Source organism: Cavenderia fasciculata (assembly GCF_000203815.1).
Source record: "Cavenderia fasciculata unplaced genomic scaffold Scf_ET2XIPL01COFD4-5, whole genome shotgun sequence".
Taxonomy (NCBI): Eukaryota; Evosea; class Eumycetozoa; order Acytosteliales; family Cavenderiaceae; genus Cavenderia; species Cavenderia fasciculata.
Genome location: NW_004457695.1, coordinates 3,190,655 through 3,214,969, shown reverse-complemented (window position 1 = coordinate 3,214,969; position 24,315 = coordinate 3,190,655). Strand labels below are relative to the sequence as shown.

Here is a 24,315-nt window from a genome sequence, read left to right as displayed (position 1 = left end):
TAGTTTTGACACCTCATCCTCTTCATCATCATCAGCTATTATTGTACATTTCCTTTTCTAGAAACTAGTTTGACCTGGGAAACCTTACCTTACATTGCATTACATCATATTTCATATATATATTATTGATCGTTGACAACAAAGAAGAAGGAAAGAAGGAATGATAAAGAAATTCATAACATCTTCCACTTCATTAACATCCACTGCTTCACTGATCAGTGGATATTGTAGATCATCTATCCATCCAGCATTGGTTGGAGCTATTGGTTATAATCGTAATATTGCTACAATTAATACTACTACCTCTACTATAAACAACAACAACAACACATTTAAAAACTATAGATACTATTCAACTGATCATAATCAACAACAAGAACAACAACAACAACAACAACAACAACAACAACAACAACAACAAAGGAAAGAGAATGTTTATACAAAAGCAGATTGGAGATTAACAGGAGCAAATAGAGATTGGAACAATTACATTGCATTTTTAATTGGTGCTGCCATCTCTGGTATTAGTTTTGGTTCAACTGTATTGTACCTAACAGATCAAGATGATCAAAAAGATAAACCTTCCTATCTATCTCGTATACTCAATTATTGTATGTATAAATATTATAGTATTATACTATATCTTAATCACTTTAAACTAATCATCCAATTATTCAAAAATGTACAGTTTGGTGGTCACCTCCCATTGGATTATGGAATAATACTGGTGAATTGGTTAAATACATTGATCTACTCCAAAGAGATAGATTATCAATTCAAGGTGTTCAATTATTATATGAAATATCAACTTATCAAAGTATGTAGAAATGAATAGAATATATATATCATATATTGTGAACAAGAATATTTATTGATTTGTATTTTAGGAGGAAGAGAATTATTATATAGAAAAGGAGTATTTGATATGATTGTTGAAAGAATGAATCAAACTGGAAAGGATTTGGTGGTAGATACCAATACACAGAGTGGAAGAGACTATTTAAAGAATCTAGAGTATCAATTATCACTACTCTTCCAACTATCAATGTTTAGTGGTGTTGATATACCCGACGCCACCAAATCAAAGATCATTGAGCTCAAGAGACGATACCCACAGATTAAACTACAAGGCCCATTCAACAATGACTTTTTCGTTGAAAAGAGTCAGTTCTTGGGCAGACTACAAGAGATGTATGAGAGTCCTGTTGGTGCAGGTGGTGTGTTGGCGTATGGCTTGGTCGGTGGATTGTATGCCTATGTCAGACTGCGAAAGAGACCATGGCAGACTGTAGCTGCTGGCATTCGAAACACAGCCATTGCATCGGTTCTCGTGGCCGGTGTACACACCTATCGTCGCTACTGTAACGACAATGTCATCTCTACGAGTAGATCGTACAACCGCTACGTATTCAATGTCGAGGCCACTTCGATCATCTACAGCACTGCGTTGGTCGTAGCAGCAGGTATGCCAAACATCCTATGGATCGTTCCAACCACCATCCTCTATGCAGTCATTAATATTTGGCATGGTTTCCGTATCTACAAAGAACTTAAAAAGGATGTTGAAAAGGAATTGAAAAAGCAAACTTTTGAACATAGTCATACTGATCATCATCATCACTTTAATCATAATCATAATAATGATAATGATAACAATTAATAATAGTGATGATCATAAATAATTAATAATTAATTAATATACAATAAGTTGTATATTTTGTAGATAAATAACTAAACATATAGTATATATTTAAAGAGAAGTTGGTGTTACAGTCGCAGCGGTGGTCGTAGTAGTAGTAGTAGTTGTAATATTATTAGGTGTAGTTATAGTAGATTGTTGTTGTGTTGGCGTAGTTGATGATGGTGGGGATTGTGTTTTGTTTGACATGGATGATAAATAACCACTCCAATATGCAGTGACAAGGTTACCAGCACCCATTCTATAGTTATAAGGAATAATAGAAAATATAATGAAATTTGCAACTGGCCAAATAGTCCTATAAATTATATCACAATGGGATTAATATCTAGATCTATTTGATTGATTGATTGATTATATTGTATAACTAACATACCAAGCTTGTTTAACTGTACTAAAAAAATCTCTTTCCAATTTCTCTTTATGTAGATCAAGATCGAATTTACCACCATTACGGAAGAATTGAACGGCGGCAAAGTTACAATTGATCAACCATGGACTAAATAATAATTGATCGACAACTACTTTTCCAGTGGTTGAAATCATTCCTGTCGAAGGGAATCTCTTATCAAGGAATTTTAACCAACTACAAGAGAGATGGGTGAGGGATTAGTCAAGATACTGTCCAGTGTGATTTAATTGTCATAGTTGACTTACTGGTATATTTGAGGAGACATCACTAGAATGGATATAGTAGACATCATAAATGTTCTTTTTGGATCCCATTTCTTATCTGTTCCTTTATTTTCTAGATATTGTGATGCTGTATCACTCAATGTTACAATTCCTATAAAGACAGAGAGAGAGATAGATAGATGGTTTAAGATTAATCGTAGACGACGAAAGATTCGAAAATTAATTTACCAGCAGCTGTAAGACACTTTGTTGCAAATGGTGCAGTTTCAAGTAGTACTTTGTATCTACCCCATGAACTTTTAAGTGCTGATGTAAACATGTTCTTTATATATGATTCTTATTTGAGGTTGGGTGGTGTAACTCCTCTCCTCGTTCTGTCTGTTATTCGTAGCACTAATCTATTCTCACTACTTTACTTTGAGGTATGTTGTTGATAGATGTAATACAAATACTGATATAATGAACGTTCACTTTGGTCTACTACCTATTTGAATCGTCGGTTCATTAATAATGAATCGATTAATTAATAGAATATGCGAATCCCAAGATATTTTTGTAGTTGCAGACAGACTCTGACGAGTAATAGTGACATAATTATGAACATTTTAGATTCATTTATGTTGGTTGGTTCCGATTCTATTAAATCCCTCCTACTACAATATCTTATCTGTGAACGAAAGAATAAGAACAATAAAAAAACAAGTACCATCTTTCTTTCTTTAGGGGGTTGGGTATTCACTACTCTTCGAAGTTCAACAATCTAAAAAAAAGCGAGGGAACATGAGAGAGACTACGAGCGGGTACATTCTTTAAACTCTCTTTCTTTTTATTATTTATTAGTTTCTTCAGTGACATACACATATTAAGAATAGCTAGGAGAGAAAGAGATGCTAATATATTTATTAAAGTTATTCTTTACATTTATTGCACCTTTAGGATGTCTTGTTCTCTCTTCACTATGGAGTTTTGAATTGACTGCAAAGCTTTCACTATTATTATTATCTTATAGACTTATATTATTGTTAATTACTTTATTCTTGCCTAGATTATGGGTATGTCATATCTATAGTAATAATAGTAATAATAAGATAGATATATTGATACTAATACCTACTCTATCTTTAGGATAAATTAAGTGGATTATTAGAGATTATATTATTGTATATAGTTTGTTGTGTTGGATATCTTGTACTACCAGATCTATCAATCAACATATATACAGTGATATTGGATTGGTTGGCACCTGTTTTAATCATACTCGAATCATTCCAATCGGTCAATGTCATTTTGGCAACTAGACAGACTCTCCTACTTAAAACATTGGATTCTTCATACGATGTACCTGTCAAGGTGTTTATGATCATTGCATCCATCTTTTGTTACCTATTCTCATTGTTTATCGTTGTATCAATATTCAAGAGTGATAAATTAACAATCGTTTCATCAAGGTAGGATAAGATAAACAGAGGATTTGAAACTTTGATCATTCATTCTTCTAACCATTTATTATAATTTATTTATCTATTTAGTTTCCTATCTATAATTTGTACATTATTGGTGGTATTAATTCCATTGATGATGGTGGTTGAAGAGGCAACTATTATGGATGTTTCATTTATAACATTTTATGTTTCATTGCAAGCTCTTACATGGTTCCAAACCATCTATGATGCCAATAATGTCCTATTTAGTAATTCAACCTTCAACCATATACTCAAACTACTTTCCATCATATTATCAGTAGTCATTCTAGTATCACTACCAATACTATTTGGTCGAACCTCTATGTTTTCATCTGATTCTTCATTTGGTGATTTCGATGAATCTGTATGTACTAGTTAAATTAATTTAATTTCTCTCATGTGGATTTATACTAATATATATTAATTAATTAATTAATTAATTAATTTATTTATATAATAGGATTTCAAAGAGACATGGTATCAATTTTTCCATATTGTTTTAATTATTGCACTGACATATATTCCACTTACGCTACTTGGATATATTGCCCCAGTAACATCAGTATTCTTTGCACAAATGATAATCCCCATTTTATTCTATGTTCTTAGTATCTTGTCACCTCATTCAAACAAATTACACCAAGATTAATCTATAAATAATATTTAATATTATATAATACACAACAAACTAAACTAAATAAAACCAAAGGATATACGAAGGAATGATTAAATTTCTATTCCATCATCAACCTAATATTTTGAACAAATCCACAATAAACCACAATATCTGTATATAAGATACATTTTAAATACTTATTTCCTTACTTTTTAAGTTTTGAGGATGGCCCACCCCCCAACAGATCCTCCTTGTTTTGAAAAAAAAAAAAAGAAAATAATTTTATTCAAATACTTTTCCTTGCCTTTTTAAAATTAATTTAGTGACTCTCTGCATCCCCTACAAAGAATTGCAATTGAAGAGAGAGAAACTGCAGATACATCATCATTCATCACATCATTGATAACTGCTGTAGTTTACAACTTACATACATACATACACAATATATATACATTTATAGATTAGAGAGATAGTTTAGAAAAATGCCCCTCATCTATTCATTAGTTGCAAGAGGATCTTCGGTACTTGCCGAGTTCACAAATACAACTGGTAACTTTACTACCATCACAAGAAGAATATTAGATTTGATTCCTCCAAATACAGATACAAAGATGTCATATGTCTATGAAAAGTATGTCAATTGAAATGAATGAATTGTACTTTTGAGACTTTAGTAGTTGCGTGTTAACTTATTTTCTCTCTCTCCCTCTATCTCCCTCTCCCTCTTCCTATAGATATATTTTCCATTATTTAGTAAATGATTCATTGACCTATTTATGTATGGCAGATCAAGACTTTGGTAGAAGAATACCATTTGCATTTTTAGAGGATGTCAAGAATAGATTCAAATCAGTATATGGAGATAAAGGAAAGACTGCCCTTGCATATGGCATGGTATGATGACCAAACATATATACATATTCTATCATATTACTCTAACCTTTAATTATATTTGTAGAATGCTGATTTCTCACGAACATTGGAAAATTTAATGGACTATTACTCAAATAATGCTGGTGCCGACAAGTTGAGCCGTACTCAAGCAGAGGTTGATGAAGTAAAGAATATATTGGTTAGTGATATTGCTCCACAACTTTTAAAGCGTGGTGAAAAGATTGAAATATTGGTCGATCGTACAGAATCACTCAATCAACAATCATTCAAATTTAAGAAACAAAGTAAACAATTAAAATGTGCCATGTGGTGGAAAAATGTAAAATTAATGTTAATCATTGCTTTGGTAGTTGCTGTAAGTTTAAAACAAAAGAGTAATCAAATATATTTGATGATAAATAGAAATAACTAATAATCTGTTTTTGTTTTAGATTATTATATTCTTTATTGTCGTAATGGCTTGTGGTGGTTTCTCATTCTCAAAGTGTCGAAAGTAAAAAAAAAAGAGAGTGAGTGAGAGAGATAGATAATAGATCAATAATAGATTTTATAATTATTACCTTCCACCTTTTTTTTTTTTCCAGTTTCCCCATCCACCAAATCATATTTATAATAATAATAATAAATCCCCTCCAACCAATCAAAAAACCCCCCCTTTTGTTAAATATTATCCAAAAATCAACTAGTATAGTTTATTACAGTTTAAACATCAACAACCTTTCCTGGATTCATTAAATTCTTTGGATCAATTGTTTTCTTGATAAGTTTCATTAAATCAACTGCTTCTTTACCTAATTCCTTTTCCAAATATTTCTTTTTACCAAGCTATATATAATATAGATAGATATATAAAAAAAGGTTAATACTTTTTTTTATATTTATAAATACTTAAATTATATTTTTTAACTTACAGCAACACCATGTTCACCAGTACAAGTACCATTCATACCAATGGCACGTTCAACAAGATTATCACTAATTTGTTTAGCTTCCTTTACTTCAAATGGATCATTTGGATTGAAAAGGATAAAGAGATGAAAGTTACCATCGCCAGCATGACTGACGAGCGGTGCGATGATGCTTGTGGTTAAAAGTTCCGCTTTGGTTTCTTCAATGATATCGGATAGACGTGAAATGGGGACGCAGACGTCGGTGATAATGACCTCGGAGCCTGGCTTGAGCGATGGTGCACTCCAGAGGGCGACCTTGCGGGCAAACCAGAGTTTCTCCTTTTCCTCTTCTTCAGTGGCAAACGAGAATTGAGTGGCTCCGTTTGCACGTGCAATGACCTCGACGTGTGCAATCTGGTCTTGAACCTGTTGTGGTGAGCCAGAGAATTCAAAGAGAAGGGTGTTTTTGACGGGATAGTCGGTAGAGCTGCTCAAGTTGACGGCCTTCATCATGACGTCGTCAAGTAATTCAGCACGTCCGATTTGGACACCCGACTGCATTGTCTTGATGACCGAGTTACAGGCATCACCAATATTTTCAAAGGTGGCATGAGCAACGGCCACCTTTTGAGGGATGGGTTGCAACTTGACAGTGACCTCGGTGACAATACCGAGTGTGCCCTCGGCACCAATGAATAGATGAGTGAGATCGTAACCAGCTGACGACTTTTTAGCACGTGATTTGGTGGTGACCAACTTGCCATTGGGCAAGACAACCTTGAGAGAGACTACATTCTCCTTCATGGTACCGTATCGCATTGCGTGTGTACCCGAGCAACTGGTGCCAACCATACCACCAATTGATGCACCGGGTCCAGGGTCCATTGGGAAAAAGAAACCAAATGGTTTAAGATGTTCATTGAGTTCGTCGTAACTGATACCTGGTTGCACGGTAACGTCCATGTCCTCGGGACGTACCTTGATGACCGACTTCATCAATTTGAAATCGACACAAACACCACCATTGGTGGCAAGGATATGACCTTCCAAACTGGTTCCTGAACCAAATGGAATGATTGGGATGTTATAGTCTGCACACAATCGAGCAATCAATTGCACCTCTTCTTGTGATGTTGGGTAAATGACAGCATCGGGGTTTTCAGGTGGATGGTAACTGAAATCCTTTCCATGTGCTTCTCTATCATCAATGGTAAATACAACTCTATCTCCAAATTTACTAATCAATAAACTAATAAATTCAATTGGTAGTCTAGATTCCTTTGTATTATGATGTGGGTTATTATCTTCTAATAATAATATTGTAGAGGTTGTAGCTGCACACTAAAAATGATTGAATGAATGAATGTTAGTTCTTATGAACGCTGATTGTAGTTGAATTTGAATAGTTACACCAAGAGTGAATAGAGAAGCAACTGTCGTCCATATTAATCTATTATTATTTGTTGATGTCGATGAAGATGAAGAAGATGATGAATATTGATAACCATTTTCATAACTATATTGATTCTTCTTGTTCTTTTCGTTTAATTTAACATATGATAATGATGATGAAGAAGAAAAGAGTCCTCTTCTTTTCAATATCAAGTCTGTTGATTTTCTAAGCATTGCTTGTCTCTTCTTGAATTGAACAGACTCTTTAATTTCTTTAAAAGCGCTCACTCCACAACCTCCGATCACATGATAAAATGAATGAATTAATTTTTTGTTAATTAAAAATCACATTTTCGATGGTCTCAAGGCTCCACAATTGAGATTTAAAGGAATGAACCGAAACAAGAAAAGTATTTAAAAGTGATGGTTTAATTTATTTTAATTGAGGTTTGGATTGGGTTGATTGATTGCGTGGTTGTGTCTCGATATCGATACAACCATTTTAAAAAAATGTAATATATTATTAAAAAAATGTTGGTGCCGCTGTTATGTTGATGAAAATTATAAACATGAAGTCATGTTTAGGGTATAGAGGTAGAAATATGGAATGAGTGGAGGGAATGGAAGGGTATGATTGAATTTACTTGTGTAGATTAATATCATTCTTGAGAGAATTGAAATTCTGACCTGCTCTTAAAAAGAGATAGTCTTGAGTTTCATTCCAAAATTTGAATCCCTTCAAAGATGGAACTACTCCATAGGTCATTGTTGCAATATGATCAGTGACAGCTGGATACAAGTCTACAGAAAGTTCATAAAAGTTAACAGTTGGGTACAATGTTTTCAAGGTGCCAAGATCCGATTTCCATGTTGGACCAGTTGCACAAATTTGAGTGATAAAATAGAAAACAATAAGGGTATCAGGATCACTATCATACAAAACATCTTCGGTTTGGGCAAGACTAAGGATTGGAAAAAAAAAAGAAAAAAAGAAAAAAAGAATAAGTACAAAGACAAAGAATTATAATAAAATTTTATAAATTATAATACAAACGTTGTTAAAGTAGTGAATCCAGTTGGAGTGGTTGCTAGTGATTGAGCGATAGTAAAAAATATGGCGATAAGGAAAATAATGGAAAAAGTGTATTTAAACATTTTGGAATTAATTATAATTATTTGGAATAATAAATATTTGTTTGGTTACTTGATTGTTTGTTTGTTCGAGTTGAATGAATTGAATGAATGATCCCAAAGATTGGTCTTTTATAGGTTTTGGATTGCCATTAAGTTTATCCAGGTTACAAAGCAACTGAAAAGGCCTGAACAAATTATTTGCATAGTTTTAAAAATTTGATGGGGCATTTATAAATGTGCGAACCCTTACATTTTTTGGGGGGGATACCACCCTTTATTTATCTCTACACATAGCTTTGCAATGAAAACATCAATCTCCATTCATCTTTGCAACGAGAACAGCGATGCAAGTGTCTCTCCAAAACCTATACGAATATCCATTTTGATGATGCAAACAAGAAAACCCATTCATCGATGGTGATGAAGATGATGAATCCCGCAGTTTATTTCAGCTCGCACCAATCCTAGCCCAAGTATTATCAACTATGAGGGTCGGTCAACCAAGTTTATGTATCATCATGAGTAATATTTTTAAATCAAATTCATTCATTGCAAATGATCAACCATTCGATTTTAATACCCATCACTCGCCCGACAAATTTGGAAACGGATCTTCTCTTGGCTAAAAGCAACACATTCCGGTATAATTAGGGGTTGGTGGTTGATCAATCATCATCTTTACTTGCTATTACACTTTGGTATCTTGATGATAAGACCTATCCCTTGTCAGATCAAAAGCCCCTTCCTTTTCATCCATTGCCACGCAGTCGTCTTTGGTGAAGGTGCCGCGCCCAAACAATCAATCGATTGCAAAGCGTCAAGTCGAGATTCTTTGCTGCCCGAGTAAACTCTTGCATTCCCTTTGAAACAATGGAGGGGGCGGCGGAGATATCATTATTCTCCGGAGGAGAGAGTTGTGCCAAATGGTGCTCGCCTAGTCAAGATTTTTAATGATCTATCACGAGGTCGTCGATCAAAGATATAAAGTAAACGAAGATTCTAATTTGGATCTTTCCTTTGCTCTGAATTCGCTCGGTTGAGTCGGTCAATCTTATTCAATTAAACGAATAGTCAAACGTCAGGTCCTCGAAGATGCTACTCGCCCGTCTCGTTCCTCGTTCAAGGCAAAATATCCAAAGTAAACTTTTCATTGATGAATATAAAAGGGAGGAATGGGTCTTGATCAAAAAAGATCTACACTTTAGTGTTTCTTTCCTAAGTTTATTGTTTGATCTTTTTTGTTGATGGTTGTTTCTTTGTGGTCGTCTTTTCAGTGGATGGTTTTTTGGGGGCTGCGTTGTTTGAGGGTTGGGCAACCACATTTTCATCTCTTTTGTTTTTGGTGCCCCTCTTTTCCCCGTTCTGTTGTTTCTTTTCCTCCTCTTGTTCTTCTTCCTCCTCCTCTTTGATTCTACTATCCGGGTCGTCTTGGGCATTGACAAAATCAATCTTTGGATTGACACAGACAGTTTTGAGTTTTTGGTCGTGGGCCTTGGTCTCGTCGACGTAAATCTCTACAGTGACTTGGTCAAACACTCTAAAGGTGAGGGTTCCGTTGCTGAGTGTCTGGCTGTTGCAGTCGTATTGGAAGGTGGTTGGGGCATTTGGCTCGGAAACATAGACGGTTGTTTCAAAGCCGTAGCGTGGGACGAGCACGACAAAGGCGTTGGCCTTGACACGGATAATATAGGCTTGTTCGACAGTCTTGCGGTTCTTGAAAAAGATGAGTGTGTGCAGGGTGGTGCTACCACGGCCGGCAAACTGAGCCATACGATGACGCTTGTTCATAGTGTCACACATGTTGGAAATGGTTTTGTTTTCCATGTTGAGCGACACCGACGAGACACCAATCGATGAAGCCAATAGTCTATGTACAATGACGTCTGGGTAACGACGAATAGGCGATGTAAAATGTGTGTAAATGTCGCAGGCCAAACCATAGTGATGGTACTCTTCGTAGGGCTGGCTGCCACTGCTAAAGTAGAGAGCGGGCGACATGCAACGCGTCGTCATGATACGACAGAGCGTGTTGAAGTAGGTGTCGCCGCCAATATCGCAGCGGTCGAGTGACTCGGCCAAGGCCTTGCTGCTGGACGTGTCAAACGCGAGACCGCGCTGCTCAATCAGCTTGGTGAGCAGGTCAAAGGCGGACGCCTTGGGTGTAGGATGGCGACGCAGCAAAGCGCAGCCGGGGAAGTGTTGGTGGATCTTTTTGCCAACCCAAATATTGGCCAACAACATAAACTCTTCGATCATCGAGTTGGTCTCACGCATCTGGTACAGCTCGACGTCGGAGGGGTCGCCGCCAAGCTCCTCGGTCTTGAACTTGACCTGTGGGGACGCAAGCACGAGTGCACCCATCTCGATACGCTGCTGCTTGAGCTTCTTGGAGAGCGACAGCAGGTGGCGCAGGTTGGTGGCAACGGCGTCGTGTTGCGTGGCGTCGTCAATCTTGATCTGTGCCTGCTCGTACGTGAGCGATGCGACCGAGCGGATAATACTCTTGGTGTAGTCAACATTGAGAACGACACCCTCGGGCGACATCTTCCAAATACACGAAAATGAGAAACGGTCAACATTTGACATGAGCGAGCACAAGTTACCCGACAATAAACCGGGCAACATGTCTATACGTCTGTCTACCAAATACACGGTAGTGCTACGATGTGCTGCTTCCAAATCCATAGCAGACCCCTCGCGCACAAAGTGGCTGACGTCGGCAATATGCACACCCACCTCAAAGTTGCCGTCGTCCAATCGCTTGACGTGCAACGCGTCATCGATATCTGTGCAACCTGGTGGATCGACCGAAAAGACAACTTCACCACGCAGATCCTTTCTTCCAATCATATCGCTCTCTGTGAGGTTCTCCATGTACGCTGGGTCGGGCAGACACTTCATGACTGCCTCGCTGAATGGATGGTGTGGGATATCATACTGGAGCAAGAGTACCTGGCTCTCTGTCTCCTTGTCGCCAACCTGTCCGAGATCCTTGACAAAATGGCCGGTGGGGTAGCGACTGTGACGGTCCCATTGATCAATGGCCACGACAATACGACGACCCACCAAATTCTCGACCTGACGACTTCTAATACGAATGCGAGGAACACGACGATCCATAGGAAGGAAGAGCAGCTGTTGAATACCGCTCGCACGTGTAATGTCTCCCTTGAAATCGATCGTTCCACAGTATGGCTTCCAATTTCTCTTGATGATACCTACAATGCGACCGCATGGTTGTTGAGCAGTCTGTGTCACATTGATGAGCGCGTCTTGAGCGACTGAATCGTCGTCCTCGGCAACACCCTGTCCGTCCATCAACATCACGGTCGACGCACTCGTCCAAAGCGATCGATCCAACAATTCAATGGCCACAATATCGCCATCGACACCACGATTCATATTCTCTATGCCTTTGATCAATATCTCTCCACCTTTACCCTCGTTCATCGAGTGGCATTGTACAGTTGCCTGAGTATAGTTGGTTTGATCGGTTCTTAAAATACCCTGAAACACTTTACCTTGTTTGAGCTCTTCTGTCAACACTGCAGTTGGACGATGCTCTGCAAAGCTGAATCTCTCCTTTTTACTTGATACTGCCGATGCATTGTTTGGGTCAGCCGAATCAACAGCATCCTCTGGCGACGACAACTTATCAACCAACGATGGAAACTGATCGCTCATTTCAAACACCAACTCTTTAATCGTCTTTACATCCATACCCAATTTCTTTGCCTTTGTTGCATTGTCTCTATCATTGGTTACCAATACAACCTTTATATTTAATTTATGTAAATGTGATTTATACCATTCTGTTGCTACTCTAATTGCTATAAAAGAAATAATTCAAATAGTAAGTAAGTAAATACATGTATTCTTTCTATTCTATCTATCTATCTATTTCTTATTTACCTCTATCATTACGATCATTTGGAGTTTCACCACTATCACGAGTGATAGCAGTAAATTTAGAATGTTCATTAGAGTATACGTAGAAAGAACGAGTCTTGTCTTTGATAACCTCTCTTATACGATTGTAGATTGTAAAGTTTTGGTTCTTGACTTCATCCAATACGGTGGTGAGGATGACGACGTTCTTGAGTGATGGGTCTTCCAACAAATCGATCTGATGCAACACCACGTTGGTGTCGAGTACCAATACGGTCTCACCGATCAGTTGTGACAATGAATCTTCATATCTTGCTCTTTCCTCTGGTGTATATAACTGTCTCTTGGTGTCTTCACATTTCGTACACACCTTGTGTCCGCAACATATATCTTCTCTTAAATAAACCTCTTTAACAATCTTTAATAATTTGCCTCTTCTAGTTGCTCTGAAAAATTCTCTATTTGTTTGCATTTCTTTATAAATATATAGAGAGGTATAGTAATTACTATTACTATATTATAATAATGTTAATTTAATCAAAAAGAATGATTGTAATATTAACAAGCTTGAGAATCGTTCGTTTTTTTTTTTCATGATCATTTTTGTCTCTTTGTTGAAAATTCAATGCTTATCAATCATTCAACCAATCAGTGTAGTAATTAATGATGATGGAATTAATAGAACTATTACACTCACATTTCAATCTAACCATATTATTATTATTAATATTTATCATTGCATTTTTAATTTAATTTAAAGATTATTGTATTATTGATAGAACAGGATTGGATTATTATTATTATTATTAAAAGAATATTTGGTATATTTAACGGTAAAGGTAATCGGCAGCAATATTGGCAGCAATTTCAGTTTCCCATCTATCACCTAAATTAATAAATAAATAAATAATTAGTAATCCAATTGAGGGTTTGGAATTGTATGTATCTGTGTCTGTGTTGATGTCTTACCATTTTGTAATAATTTCTCCTTATTGTACAATAGTTCAATTCTTGATTCAGTGGTGAATTCAAAGTTTGGACCTTCGACGATAGCATCTACTGGACAGGCTTCTTGACAGAAACCACAGTAAATGCATTTGGTCATATCAATATCGTAACGGGTGGTTCTACGCGAACCATCGAGACGTGGTTCAGCCTCGATAGTGATAGCTTGTGCTGGGCAAATGGCCTCACAAAGCTTGCAGGCAATGCAACGTTCCTCACCAGTTGGATAACGACGAAGAGCATGTTCACCTCTGAAACGTGGTGAAAGTGGACCCTTTTCAAATGGGTAATTGATTGTACATTTCTTTCTGAAAAAGTATCCCATTGTAATATATAGACCAACCATGATTTCAGAAAGGAAGAATGTATTGGCTGCTTCATCAACAATCTTTGCTAAAGTTGGTGGTTGTGATTTCTAAAATATAAAGATAAATGATTGTTAGATATATCTCTGTTTGTCTGTTTGTCTGTCTATATCCATTAATCAATCCATATATATTATTGTTGATGTTATCTATCTACATACTTTATCGTCCCATCTAGCATTGACTGTAATAGTAATTAAGAGTGAGTTTGTATGTTAGTTATAAATGTGTCGATAATGATCATCATCATCATTGTCATCATGATTGTGTCAACTTACAAGTTGGTGCACTGGTATGGAAACTACGGTAACCAATAGCAGATGCAGCTGATGGCTTATTTACCAATGATTGTGATCCCTACAAGTTATAGTTATATTATATTAGCTACATGTAATCGATTTGCAAATATCTATATGAATGATGATGATGATGATGATGATGATAGTATCCATATCTTCTACTATCATCATGTAATGCTATCGCTATTTTGACCATAATCCATTTGTATTGTATGTTCCATTGCTTTATCGTTGTCATCATCGTCATCACCATCAAATCATTCATCATCGCATTCGAAAGACTATTACTCTAATCTACATACTCTAACAACGACTCTACTAATTAAAGACATTTCTTCTTCTTTTTTGTGTCTCGACTATTGCTTTGCTGTGATTACTATTTAGATATAGAGATAGAAGAGGAATATAAATAATATCTACTAACTAGTAAAATTGGTATAGTACAAAAGCCTAATAAAAACGAACAAAGAATGATTGAATCATCTGAGAGAGAGATCATCACATTTTTTTCATTTTTTTTTATTTTTTTGTGTTACAATGAGAGGTAACCTTAATTTGGAGGTTCGTAGTCCAAACATATATACATAATTGAAGTGTAATATAATCAGACGGATGAGATGATGATGCTACGACATGGACATAAACTAACAAAGCATACTACTGCTTTGAGTTTATTACATCATCATCATAATAATATTCCTTCTTGTACATCTTTATTGGATGGTTATCATCATCATCATCATGATCAGTCCATCACTAAAAGAAGCCATTCTAATTGTACAATACATAAACAACAACAACATGGCACTTGGAGACAACCAACCCAAGGACACTACACTGGTATCAATATAAGTAATAGTTTGAATCGTCTAGGTGATCGTAAACCATTTCCTTTGATCTTGGAATCAAACAACCTTCCACAACATCAACAACAACAACAAGACACCAATAATGAACAAAAAGATGAAAGAAGAAATATATCATGGTATTCATGTGGTCCAACTGTTTATGATAGTAGTCATCTTGGTCATGCAAGGTAATTAATTTCAATTGAATCAAATTAATACTTATATATATAGGATTACATCTCATTAACTTTAGACTTTATTTAATATTTTAGAACTTATGTAACAATTGATATCATTCAAAGAATTATTAATGATTATTTTAATTATAATGTAATACATGTAATGGGAATGACCGATATCGATGACAAGATTATAAAGAAGTCAAAAGAGACTGGTGTATCATTTCAAGAGTTGGCACGTGTAAAGGAGCAAGAGTTTGTTGATGATATGGCTTCACTGCATGTTCGACCACCACTACTCATCACAAGAGTTACAGAACATATAGATAATATCATTGACTTTATTGGCAAGATCAAAGAGAATGGATTTGCCTATGACGTTCAATCAGACAACACCAACTCTATTCTATTTGACACCAAGCAAATGGGTGATAGGTATGGTAAATTTGTATACAATGATAATATTATATCGGATGATACTTTAAAGATCAATGTAGATGCTAAACGTGATGCAAGAGATTTTGCACTTTGGAAAGGTACCTATGGTAATGACTATGACAAGGATGGTAAAGGAACTATTGTTAGTTGGGAATCACCTTTTGGTAAAGGTCGTCCAGGTTGGCATATTGAATGTTCAAGTATGATAGAGTATGTAATAATTTAAATATTAAATTATTAAAACAAAGAAAAAGTATATTGACCAAATTCAATTTAGATCAGTATTTGGTAATAAATTAGATATTCATGCAGGAGGAATTGATTTAAAGTTTCCACATCACGAGAATGAAATTGCACAATGTGAAGCCAACTTTTCACCAACCCCAAATACAGAGACTGGAGAATACGATCAATGGATCAATTATTTCATTCATATTGGTCATTTAAATATTCAAGGTTTGAAAATGTCAAAATCTTTAAAAAACTTTATAACCATTAGAGTATGTCTAGACATAATATAATATAGCATAAATCAAAATATTAATATTTGTATTTCTTTTTTTTTTTTTTAGGAATATTTAAAAACAAATACAGCAGATTCATTAAGATGGATTTGTTTAATGAATAGATATTATGACAAGATTGATTATAACCCAAACAATGATTACAGTTCACTGCCAAATAAATTTTATGGTTGGTTTGGATTGGTAGAGCAACGATTAAAGGAACCATTGGATATGAATTTGGAAAGATCAAAGTTCACAGATGCCAAGCAATACATTGATGCATTCAACACCACCAAGAATGAAGTACACCAAGCACTATCACAAGACTTTAATACGGCAAAGGCTATTCGATCAATGGGGAATCTCGTATCGTTGACACTTGCCTCACCCAACCAACTCGTATCGTCTGTACCCCAAGACATACTATCCAACATAAACGACTACATACGTAGAATGTTTTCAATTTTTGGTCTCACAGATACAATGTCTGAGAAACAGAAAAAGAAACATCAACTCGAAGCGTCTCTTCAATCATCGATCAATACTACTACTACTACTAAAACAAGTGGTGATGCTGATGAACCAACACTCAAAGAATTGTATGATCTACTCCAAACTTTTAGAAATGATGTTAGAAAGATTGCACTGACTATTGATAAACCAGACACCCAAAGTACAATATCGACCAAACAACAATTATTAGAATCATGTGACCAAATTCGAACTAAATTGACTGATATGGGTTTAAATCAATCCGATTCTTCCATTACAAATAAATCTAATAAAAAATAACAAGACACAGCCTAGTGTAGTATATTCTTTGTTTTTACAAATATTGTACAATGTTGTAACAGAAATAAATATAAATATTTCTATTTTTATATTTCTATTTTAATTGATAATTCTTAAACCTTGAATAATATCAGGATTCTTTAAAGTACCTCTTTTATACTCTTCAAGTGATATGTTTCCATCACCATTTTCATCCATCTTGTCAAAAAAGTCATCTATTAAATCATGTGGATCATATCTCTTTCCACTACAAGTAACAAACGGTCCTACCAATTTATACATGCTCTCTAATATCGTTTCCATTTCCTTTTTAGTTATATATCCATTTCCATCTAAATCATATAATGAAAATGCAACTATAATTTAAAAAAGAAGAGAAGCAGTCTAAGTACAATTGTTGTCAATACTATCAATAGTACTACTACTACTATTTCATACATTCTATTTTTTCTTCAGGTGTTCCTCTTGTTATTGATGATAGTCCACAAACAAACTCTTGAAAGTTGATAGTATTATCTTTGTTCTTGTCAAACACATTAAATAGTAATTCGTGCAAGAAAGCATCTCCAATACCCATCTGTGTTATAATCTCTTTGAAATCCTCCTTGTTTATCATTCCTGTTGGTGAATCCTTCTTGAATTGTTTATATAATGATTTTAATTCTTTACTTTCAACTATAAATATATCAAAGAAGAGGAACAGTGAATATACAATCAATCAATCAATCAATCATACACTATATAGGAGAGAGACGTACAATGAGTTGATAACAAGAGAGTTTCAACTTCCTCCTTTTTTAAACTAGCCAACTGATTACCCATGATTAACTTTTCGAAATACTTTAATATCATCTATCTATCTTATAGGATGTATATCTATCTATCTATTGTTTTTCTATCTATCTATTTATCTGTATGCGACTGATTGTGCGTAATTTAAATTGATTTGATTAATTTAATTTCTTTCATTTACACCTTGGTGAGGGTTTGGGATGATGATGTCAAAAATCATTTTAAAATTAGATTTCTCGATACATGTAATCTTGTTGGTACTCGCCCAATGAATCGAGACAAAACTCTAACTCTTGTAATGATTATATTTATTTATTTAATTGAATTTAATTCTTTGATTTTAGGAAAAAAGTTTCGTTCGGCTTGAGATCTCCCATAAAAACGACTATGACGTTAGTTTTATAGCTTTTCAATGTTGTTGGCATTTGATAATTAATCTTTTATGAGGATTATAATGATGATTCTATTTTCGTGTTTCACCTGATTTTACATTATGATGAAACTATATTGACTACAATAGGCTGATTGATCTTTTTTTTTTTTTTTATATTATTATTGTCTTAGTGGCCATATGATATTGATTTATCCACGATTTTTGTTTTGGTTGTTGGAATAATTGTTGTAATGGAAAATGGTTAATTGATTTAATTTATTGTTGATAAGGTGGAGGATGGATGGTGGATGGATAGATGGTAGATGGATGGTGGATGGATGGATGGGGGATAGTGAATGGATGGCCCGGGGATGGTGGATGGATGGGGGATAGTGGATGGTGGATAGTGGATGGATGGATGGTGGATGGATGGATGGGGGATAGTGAATGGATGGCCCGGGGATGGTGGATGGATGGTGGATGGATAGATAGATGGTAGATGGTGGATGATGGATGGATAGATGTAGATGGTGGATGGTGGATTGGTGGATGGTAGATGGTAGATGGATAGAGAGTGGATGGTGGATGATGGATGGGGGATGGATGGATGGTGGATGGTGGATGATGGATGGTAGATGGATGGATGTTGGATGGATAGATAGATGGATGGATGGAGGATGGATGGTGGAAGGATGGATGGTGGATGGTGGATGGATGGTGGATGGATAGATGGTGGATGGATGGTGGATGGATGGTGGATGGATGGATGGTAGATGGATAGAGAGTGGATGGTGGATGGTGGATGGTGGATGGATGGTGGATGGTGGATGGATGGTGGATGGATGGTGGATGGATGGATGGTAGATGGTGGATGGATGGTGGATGGTGGATGGATGGTGGATGGTGGATGGATGGTGGATGGATGGTGGATGGATGGATGGTAGATGGATAGAGAGTGGATGGTGGATGGTAGATGGTGGATGGATGGTGGATGGATGGTGGATGGTGGATGGATGGTGGATGGATGGTGGATGATGGATGGATAGATGGTAGATGGTGGATGGTGGATGGTGGATGGTAGATGGTGGATGATGGATGGATAGATGGTAGATGGTAGATGGTGGATGGTGGGTAGAGGATAGATAGATGGATAGATGGACAATATATTATCAAGAAAGAAATGAGATTAAAATAGATATTAAACAGAATTGAAGTTTTATATTAAACTTTAATTTAAAAGATAATTTTATTGGTTGATTGTATTATACAATGATCATAAACCCCACATAATCTATCATGAAATTACTTTGGTACATTGCAGATGTCCTCTCTAAAATACAAATATATATTTAAAATAATATTTATATGATTTATAAATTAATATTACTACCTTTTTTTGTTTGTCAAAGAATCTATCTTGATGATTCCAATTCTAATTTTTAATCATTCATTGGCGGATATTGCATATTACATCGTTGGTCTTCCACCGGTGGATGATAGTTGATCATCGGCAATGATGACTGGAGAGGCAATGGACAACGGATGATGGCTGCTGGCGATGCCCGATTGATTATCAATGAATGGATAGTGGAAGGTGGAGGATGACCACGATGAATGGTTGGTGGAGGATGGAGCTAAACAATGATTGAAAAATAGTTAAAAAGAAATATATATTAATCTTAAAACAAAGAGAGGTCTTAACATTAATTTACATATCACCATGGTCTTTTCTATCATATACTATAGTTGATAATGTATATATATATATGTTTGAATAAATATTGATATTATGTGAGAAACAAGTAATTAATTATATAATTATAAATTCAAGAAAAATAAAATAAATGGTCTGGTCTGATCAAAAAGTCAGAGTTGGTGAAGTGGTGTGTGGTTGCTTTTTTATTTTATTTTTATTTTAAAGTTTTTAATTTTAATAAATTAAAGTTACAAACCCATAAACCATCTTTGGATGCACACCTTTATAAAGACACATATTGCTACAGTTGTATTGTCACAAATATTTGTTGTTACAAATAATTATTACAATTCTGATGATGAATTAATTAATTTTAAATTCGTCAGAAAAATAATATTGATTTGGCGGGTAAAAGAATTAATTAATAAATAAAAAAGAGAGAAAAGAGAGAAAGAAAGAAATAGAAAAATATAGTTTTGGTTGTTCCCATGGTTGTTTAGACCATGGGAACAGTCCAAAAAAAAAAAAAAGCCCCCAATGCGAAGAAAATCGACTTACACGGGGGCGAACCTGGGAAACCCTCTGGGTAAAAGTAATTGATTATCTTTTTGTAAAGGAAACCACTTGGGTAAAAGTAATTGAATATCTTTTTTGGGTATAAAAGCCTAGGGAAACGTGGAACATGGATGGATGATGATGGACTGGACACGGACGAGGCAACGGAAAATGTATAAAAAGAAAAGAGTAGGAAGAGAGGGAAACCACTTGGGTAAAAGTAATTGAATATCTTTTTTTTTAGAAAAGAAGAGGATTGTAATTGGTTGTTGTTGTAATTATTATTAATATTACAATTATTAGTTATTTTTGTTGGTTGTAATTATTATTATTATTATTATTCTTATTTTTAGTTATTGTTGTATTATTATTAAGATGTTACCAAAAGAGTTGAAGAGAATGATTGAAAGAGTAATGTACCTATAAAATAAAAAGAAAAAGAGTCAGTAAATTTATAATTAATTATCAACATTTGATACAGAGTTAATTATGTTGGTCTACGAATGGTGGTGATTGTTGCTTGGAAACTGGTACTCTTGATCACTGGATTTGGGAGGGGCAACTGACTAGATGAATGAATGATTGATTGGTGAATGAAGATTGTGGATTGGAGTGATTTGTAATTATTATTTGTTGGTGAACAATGAGGGGTCGCATGTACATTGAAGAGGTAAAAAAGGAGGAGGAAGAGTTGGATTGTGACATATATAATATATTGTTATTATTGTTGTTGTTATTATTATTTAAGTTGTTATTATCAAATGTATTCTTGTTATTATTTTTTAAGTTATTATTTGTATTGTTTGAATTATTATTGTTATTGTTGTTTGTATTATTATTGTTTGTTGGATTATTTTTTGTTGTTTGATTATTGTTTGGATTATTGTTGTTTGTATTATTATTGTTTGCAAATTGTTGAGTGATTTGTGATTGATTGTGGGTTGAAGTGATCGGCAAAGATTGTAATATTATTATTATTTTTTGTTGTTCTTGTGTTATTGATGTTGTTATTTGTTTTTGTATTTTTGTTATTGTTATTATTATTGTTGTTGTTGTTATTATTATTAATATTTTTTGTTTGATTGCTGGTTGAGATGAATGAAACATGGTTGAAGCATGAGAATGATGATGACAATGAATTATTGTTGTTATTATTGTTGTTATTGTTGTTATTGTTGTTATTTGTATTATTTAATGACTGTGGATTGAAGTGATTGGCAAAGATGGCAATATTATTACGATCATTATTGGTTGGTGAACAATGAGGGGGTTGTTTGTCTATGGAAGAGGAATTGTTGTTGTTATTATTGTTATTATTATTTGTTGTTGTGATGTTATTGTTAATATTATTATTATTAATTGTTGGTCTTGTGTTGTTTTTATTTGTATTTTTGTTATTATTATTATTATTATTTGAAGATTGTTCAATGGTTTGAGGATTGTGGGTCGATTGGAGATGAATGTGGAGGGTGGATGGATTGGTGAGGATTGTCAGATTGTTTGATTGGCAATGAGTTAAAATATTACTTGAATTAAAACATGGAATCGATGATTGTGTTGTTGTTGTTGTTGTTGTTCAATTGGAACGACTTGTCCTCTAAAAGAAAATGGTTGGTTGTTGAATGATTAAAGAGAAATGGTGATGATCGACAATTGGTCGAAACATCACTTGAATTAAATGGAGTGTACATGTATAATGAGTGAATAAGTGAGTCTGATACATTGGTATTATTATTATTATTTGAAGATGGTGGAATCATTTGTGAATGTGGATTGTGAGTTGAATTGTGAATGTGGACCGTGGTGAGGATGGCATCATGATTGATTGGTGATGATGATTGTTGTTGTTGTTGTATTGCTGTATGATTTGAATGATTGGTTCCGAAACAGTTGAGAGAATCAAAATAATTGTTGGCAACTTTGGTATCTATAAAAATAAAAGAAGAGGTATCAGTAAAATGGTTGAAATTGTCAGAGCTTGTTACCGCGTTGTTGTTTTCTATACTTGAGATGTTGCTGGAGTATTTTGAAAATGGGATTGTCTTTGATCTTGTTGAATTGATTGTATTTGATAATATATATAATGTTGATGATGATGTGGATTTGTTTGAAGAGTTAAAATAATCAGATGAAAATGGAATAGGTGAAATCAATAATAATGATGAATGAATTAATGAAAAATAGTTATTATTATTTGATTGATTATTAATTGGAATTGATTGATGTTTAACATGGTCTAAACATGTTAATGAATGTGTGCTGTTGTTCAATTGAACAAACTCTAAAAGAATGTGGTTGTCAGTTGTTGAATGAGTTAAAATATCACTAGATTTAAAACATGGAATCGATGATTGATGGTCATTGAAGAATAAAATATTATTATCATTATCAATGGGAATTGATTGGTTGAAATATGAAAACGAGATTGTATTGCTGCTGTTCAATTGAACAGACTCCTCTTCCTCCTCTAAGGGAAATGAAAATGAACTATGATTATTGGTGAGATTTGATTGATGGTTAACATTGAAACATGAGATTGAAATTGGACCGCTGTTCAAATGAACAAACTCCTCCTCCTTGTCTAAAAGAATGTGGTTGTTGGTTGTTGAATGGTTTAATATTAATTGTGGTGATTGATTATGAGTTAAAATATCACTAGATTTAAAACATGGAATCGATGATTGATGGACATTGAAGAATAAAATATTATTATTATTTTGATTATTATTATAATTATTATTATCAATGGGAATTGATTGGTTGAAATTCGAAAATGAGATTGTATTGCTGCTGTTCAATTGAACAGACTCCTCCTCCTCTAAGATGAGATTTGATTGATGGTTAACATTGAAACACGAGATTGAAATTGGACTGCTGTTGAAGTCCTCCTCCTCCTCTAAAATAATATGGTTTTTGGTTGTTGAATGATTTGAGATATACAAAACATGGCTTGAGCTAAAGTGAATATTGTGTGAAAACGATGGAAAACTGCTAATTGGTAATGGAGAGTTGATGGAAATTAATTGATGTTCAACATGGTTGAAACATGAGATTGTGTTGTTGCTGGTATTGCTGTTCAATTGAACATACTCTTCCTCTTCCTCGTCATAGAAAATAATATGGTTGTTGGTTGAGTGATTTAATGGTAACTGTAAATGGGATTGGGACAAAACAAAAGGAATTGAAATTGATGAATTAAAAGATAAATTATTATTATTTTTGTTGTTATAGACAGGAATAAAAGTATGGTTTGATGGTAAATGACATTGAGAAACAATATGATTTGAATCAAATTGGTTTGTGAAATAGATGAATGGATATTATTGTTGTTGTTGTTTTTGTTGTTTTTGTTTTTGTTAAGAATGATTGGATGTTCGAAATGATTAAAAGATGACAATGAAACGGATGATTGCTGCATTATCATTTTCAAAGAAATATTTTTATTTTGGAGGATAGTTGATTGTTGTTCAACATGGTCGAACAATGAGAAAGATGATGATGACAATGAGTTGGTGTCGTTGACAAAGACATATTGGTTGTCGCAAGACATATTGGCAAAAACAGATGATACAAGGATACACAAAATAAAGATGATAATTAATGGATTCATGATTGGATAATGAATGTAAAATAAATGATTTGATTTTTTGATTGTTGATAGGTAGTAGTAGTAATGATTGTGTTGCTGTAAGACTATAGATAGATGGAAGGTAAGTAGAAAAGAAAAAAAAAAAAAAAATAAGAGAAAGAGAAATGGTTAATTAAAGTTTGAAGAGTTTGAGTTGGATATAGTATAGAGAGGTAAAAGAGAGAGAGAGATAATAGTAGGACACTATTATTATTATCTGTATATCA

The 24,315-nt window shown here is 34.4% G+C and overlaps 14 protein-coding genes across 14 annotated transcripts; 6 read left to right on the top strand and 8 right to left on the bottom strand.

Moving 5' to 3' along the window:
• Window positions 1-160: 160 nt before the first annotated feature.
• On the top strand, window positions 161-1,660 carry DFA_08848 (putative transmembrane protein; the record flags this gene model as incomplete). Its single annotated transcript, XM_004356278.1, has 3 exons — window positions 161-611; window positions 689-817; window positions 888-1,660. 3 exons carry the CDS (start codon window positions 161-163, stop codon window positions 1,658-1,660), a joined length of 1,353 nt encoding a protein of 450 aa, XP_004356331.1.
• A 90-nt stretch (window positions 1,661-1,750) lies between these two features.
• Window positions 1,751-2,425, bottom strand: DFA_08847 (pmp22 family protein; the record flags this gene model as incomplete). Its single annotated transcript, XM_004356277.1, has 3 exons — window positions 1,751-1,997; window positions 2,076-2,263; window positions 2,357-2,425. 3 exons carry the CDS (start codon window positions 2,423-2,425, stop codon window positions 1,751-1,753), a joined length of 504 nt encoding a protein of 167 aa, XP_004356330.1.
• Window positions 2,426-2,525: 100 nt separating this feature from the next.
• Window positions 2,526-2,654, bottom strand: DFA_08846 (uncharacterized protein; the record flags this gene model as incomplete). Its single annotated transcript, XM_004356276.1, has 1 exon — window positions 2,526-2,654. One exon carries the CDS (start codon window positions 2,652-2,654, stop codon window positions 2,526-2,528), a length of 129 nt encoding a protein of 42 aa, XP_004356329.1.
• Window positions 2,655-2,931: 277 nt separating this feature from the next.
• On the top strand, window positions 2,932-4,458 carry DFA_08845 (uncharacterized protein; the record flags this gene model as incomplete). Its single annotated transcript, XM_004356275.1, has 6 exons — window positions 2,932-2,958; window positions 3,244-3,412; window positions 3,504-3,783; window positions 3,865-4,162; window positions 4,259-4,294; window positions 4,408-4,458. The coding sequence occupies 6 exons, from the start codon at window positions 2,932-2,934 to the stop codon at window positions 4,456-4,458; spliced, it is 861 nt and encodes a 286-aa protein (XP_004356328.1).
• A 438-nt stretch (window positions 4,459-4,896) lies between these two features.
• On the top strand, window positions 4,897-5,805 carry vamp7B (synaptobrevin domain-containing protein; the record flags this gene model as incomplete). Its single annotated transcript, XM_004356274.1, has 4 exons — window positions 4,897-5,045; window positions 5,149-5,308; window positions 5,373-5,663; window positions 5,740-5,805. 4 exons carry the CDS (start codon window positions 4,897-4,899, stop codon window positions 5,803-5,805), a joined length of 666 nt encoding a protein of 221 aa, XP_004356327.1.
• Window positions 5,806-6,010: 205 nt separating this feature from the next.
• Window positions 6,011-8,745, bottom strand: DFA_08843 (Glycolate oxidase subunit D-like protein; the record flags this gene model as incomplete). The annotated part of the gene is made up of 5 exons (XM_004356273.1): window positions 6,011-6,133; window positions 6,220-7,539; window positions 7,609-7,789; window positions 8,235-8,552; window positions 8,645-8,745. The coding sequence occupies 5 exons, from the start codon at window positions 8,743-8,745 to the stop codon at window positions 6,011-6,013; spliced, it is 2,043 nt and encodes a 680-aa protein (XP_004356326.1).
• Window positions 8,746-9,945: 1,200 nt separating this feature from the next.
• On the bottom strand, window positions 9,946-10,737 carry DFA_08842 (exoribonuclease; the record flags this gene model as incomplete). Its single annotated transcript, XM_004356272.1, has 1 exon — window positions 9,946-10,737. One exon carries the CDS (start codon window positions 10,735-10,737, stop codon window positions 9,946-9,948), a length of 792 nt encoding a protein of 263 aa, XP_004356325.1.
• Window positions 10,738-10,864: 127 nt separating this feature from the next.
• On the bottom strand, window positions 10,865-13,084 carry DFA_08841 (putative exoribonuclease; the record flags this gene model as incomplete). The annotated part of the gene is made up of 3 exons (XM_004356271.1): window positions 10,865-10,968; window positions 11,226-12,554; window positions 12,637-13,084. 3 exons carry the CDS (start codon window positions 13,082-13,084, stop codon window positions 10,865-10,867), a joined length of 1,881 nt encoding a protein of 626 aa, XP_004356324.1.
• A 355-nt stretch (window positions 13,085-13,439) lies between these two features.
• ndufs8 (NADH-ubiquinone oxidoreductase 23 kDa subunit) lies at window positions 13,440-14,613 on the bottom strand (the record flags this gene model as incomplete). Its single annotated transcript, XM_004356270.1, has 5 exons — window positions 13,440-13,498; window positions 13,582-14,032; window positions 14,144-14,166; window positions 14,261-14,339; window positions 14,584-14,613. The coding sequence occupies 5 exons, from the start codon at window positions 14,611-14,613 to the stop codon at window positions 13,440-13,442; spliced, it is 642 nt and encodes a 213-aa protein (XP_004356323.1).
• A 285-nt stretch (window positions 14,614-14,898) lies between these two features.
• Window positions 14,899-17,044, top strand: mcysS (cysteinyl-tRNA synthetase; the record flags this gene model as incomplete). Its single annotated transcript, XM_004356269.1, has 4 exons — window positions 14,899-15,317; window positions 15,402-15,956; window positions 16,024-16,246; window positions 16,319-17,044. 4 exons carry the CDS (start codon window positions 14,899-14,901, stop codon window positions 17,042-17,044), a joined length of 1,923 nt encoding a protein of 640 aa, XP_004356322.1.
• A 99-nt stretch (window positions 17,045-17,143) lies between these two features.
• Window positions 17,144-17,896, bottom strand: ncsA (calcium-binding protein; the record flags this gene model as incomplete). Its single annotated transcript, XM_004356268.1, has 3 exons — window positions 17,144-17,400; window positions 17,483-17,719; window positions 17,803-17,896. The coding sequence occupies 3 exons, from the start codon at window positions 17,894-17,896 to the stop codon at window positions 17,144-17,146; spliced, it is 588 nt and encodes a 195-aa protein (XP_004356321.1).
• Window positions 17,897-18,722: 826 nt separating this feature from the next.
• On the top strand, window positions 18,723-18,938 carry DFA_08837 (uncharacterized protein; the record flags this gene model as incomplete). Its single annotated transcript, XM_004356267.1, has 1 exon — window positions 18,723-18,938. The coding sequence occupies one exon, from the start codon at window positions 18,723-18,725 to the stop codon at window positions 18,936-18,938; it is 216 nt and encodes a 71-aa protein (XP_004356320.1).
• Window positions 18,939-19,011: 73 nt separating this feature from the next.
• On the top strand, window positions 19,012-19,290 carry DFA_08836 (uncharacterized protein; the record flags this gene model as incomplete). Its single annotated transcript, XM_004356266.1, has 2 exons — window positions 19,012-19,149; window positions 19,183-19,290. The coding sequence occupies 2 exons, from the start codon at window positions 19,012-19,014 to the stop codon at window positions 19,288-19,290; spliced, it is 246 nt and encodes an 81-aa protein (XP_004356319.1).
• Window positions 19,291-19,648: 358 nt separating this feature from the next.
• Window positions 19,649-24,070, bottom strand: DFA_08835 (uncharacterized protein; the record flags this gene model as incomplete). Its single annotated transcript, XM_004356265.1, has 8 exons — window positions 19,649-19,843; window positions 20,158-20,186; window positions 20,464-20,692; window positions 20,843-20,880; window positions 21,370-21,986; window positions 22,150-22,387; window positions 22,466-23,609; window positions 23,726-24,070. 8 exons carry the CDS (start codon window positions 24,068-24,070, stop codon window positions 19,649-19,651), a joined length of 2,835 nt encoding a protein of 944 aa, XP_004356318.1.
• Between the last annotated feature and the right edge of the window lie 245 nt (window positions 24,071-24,315).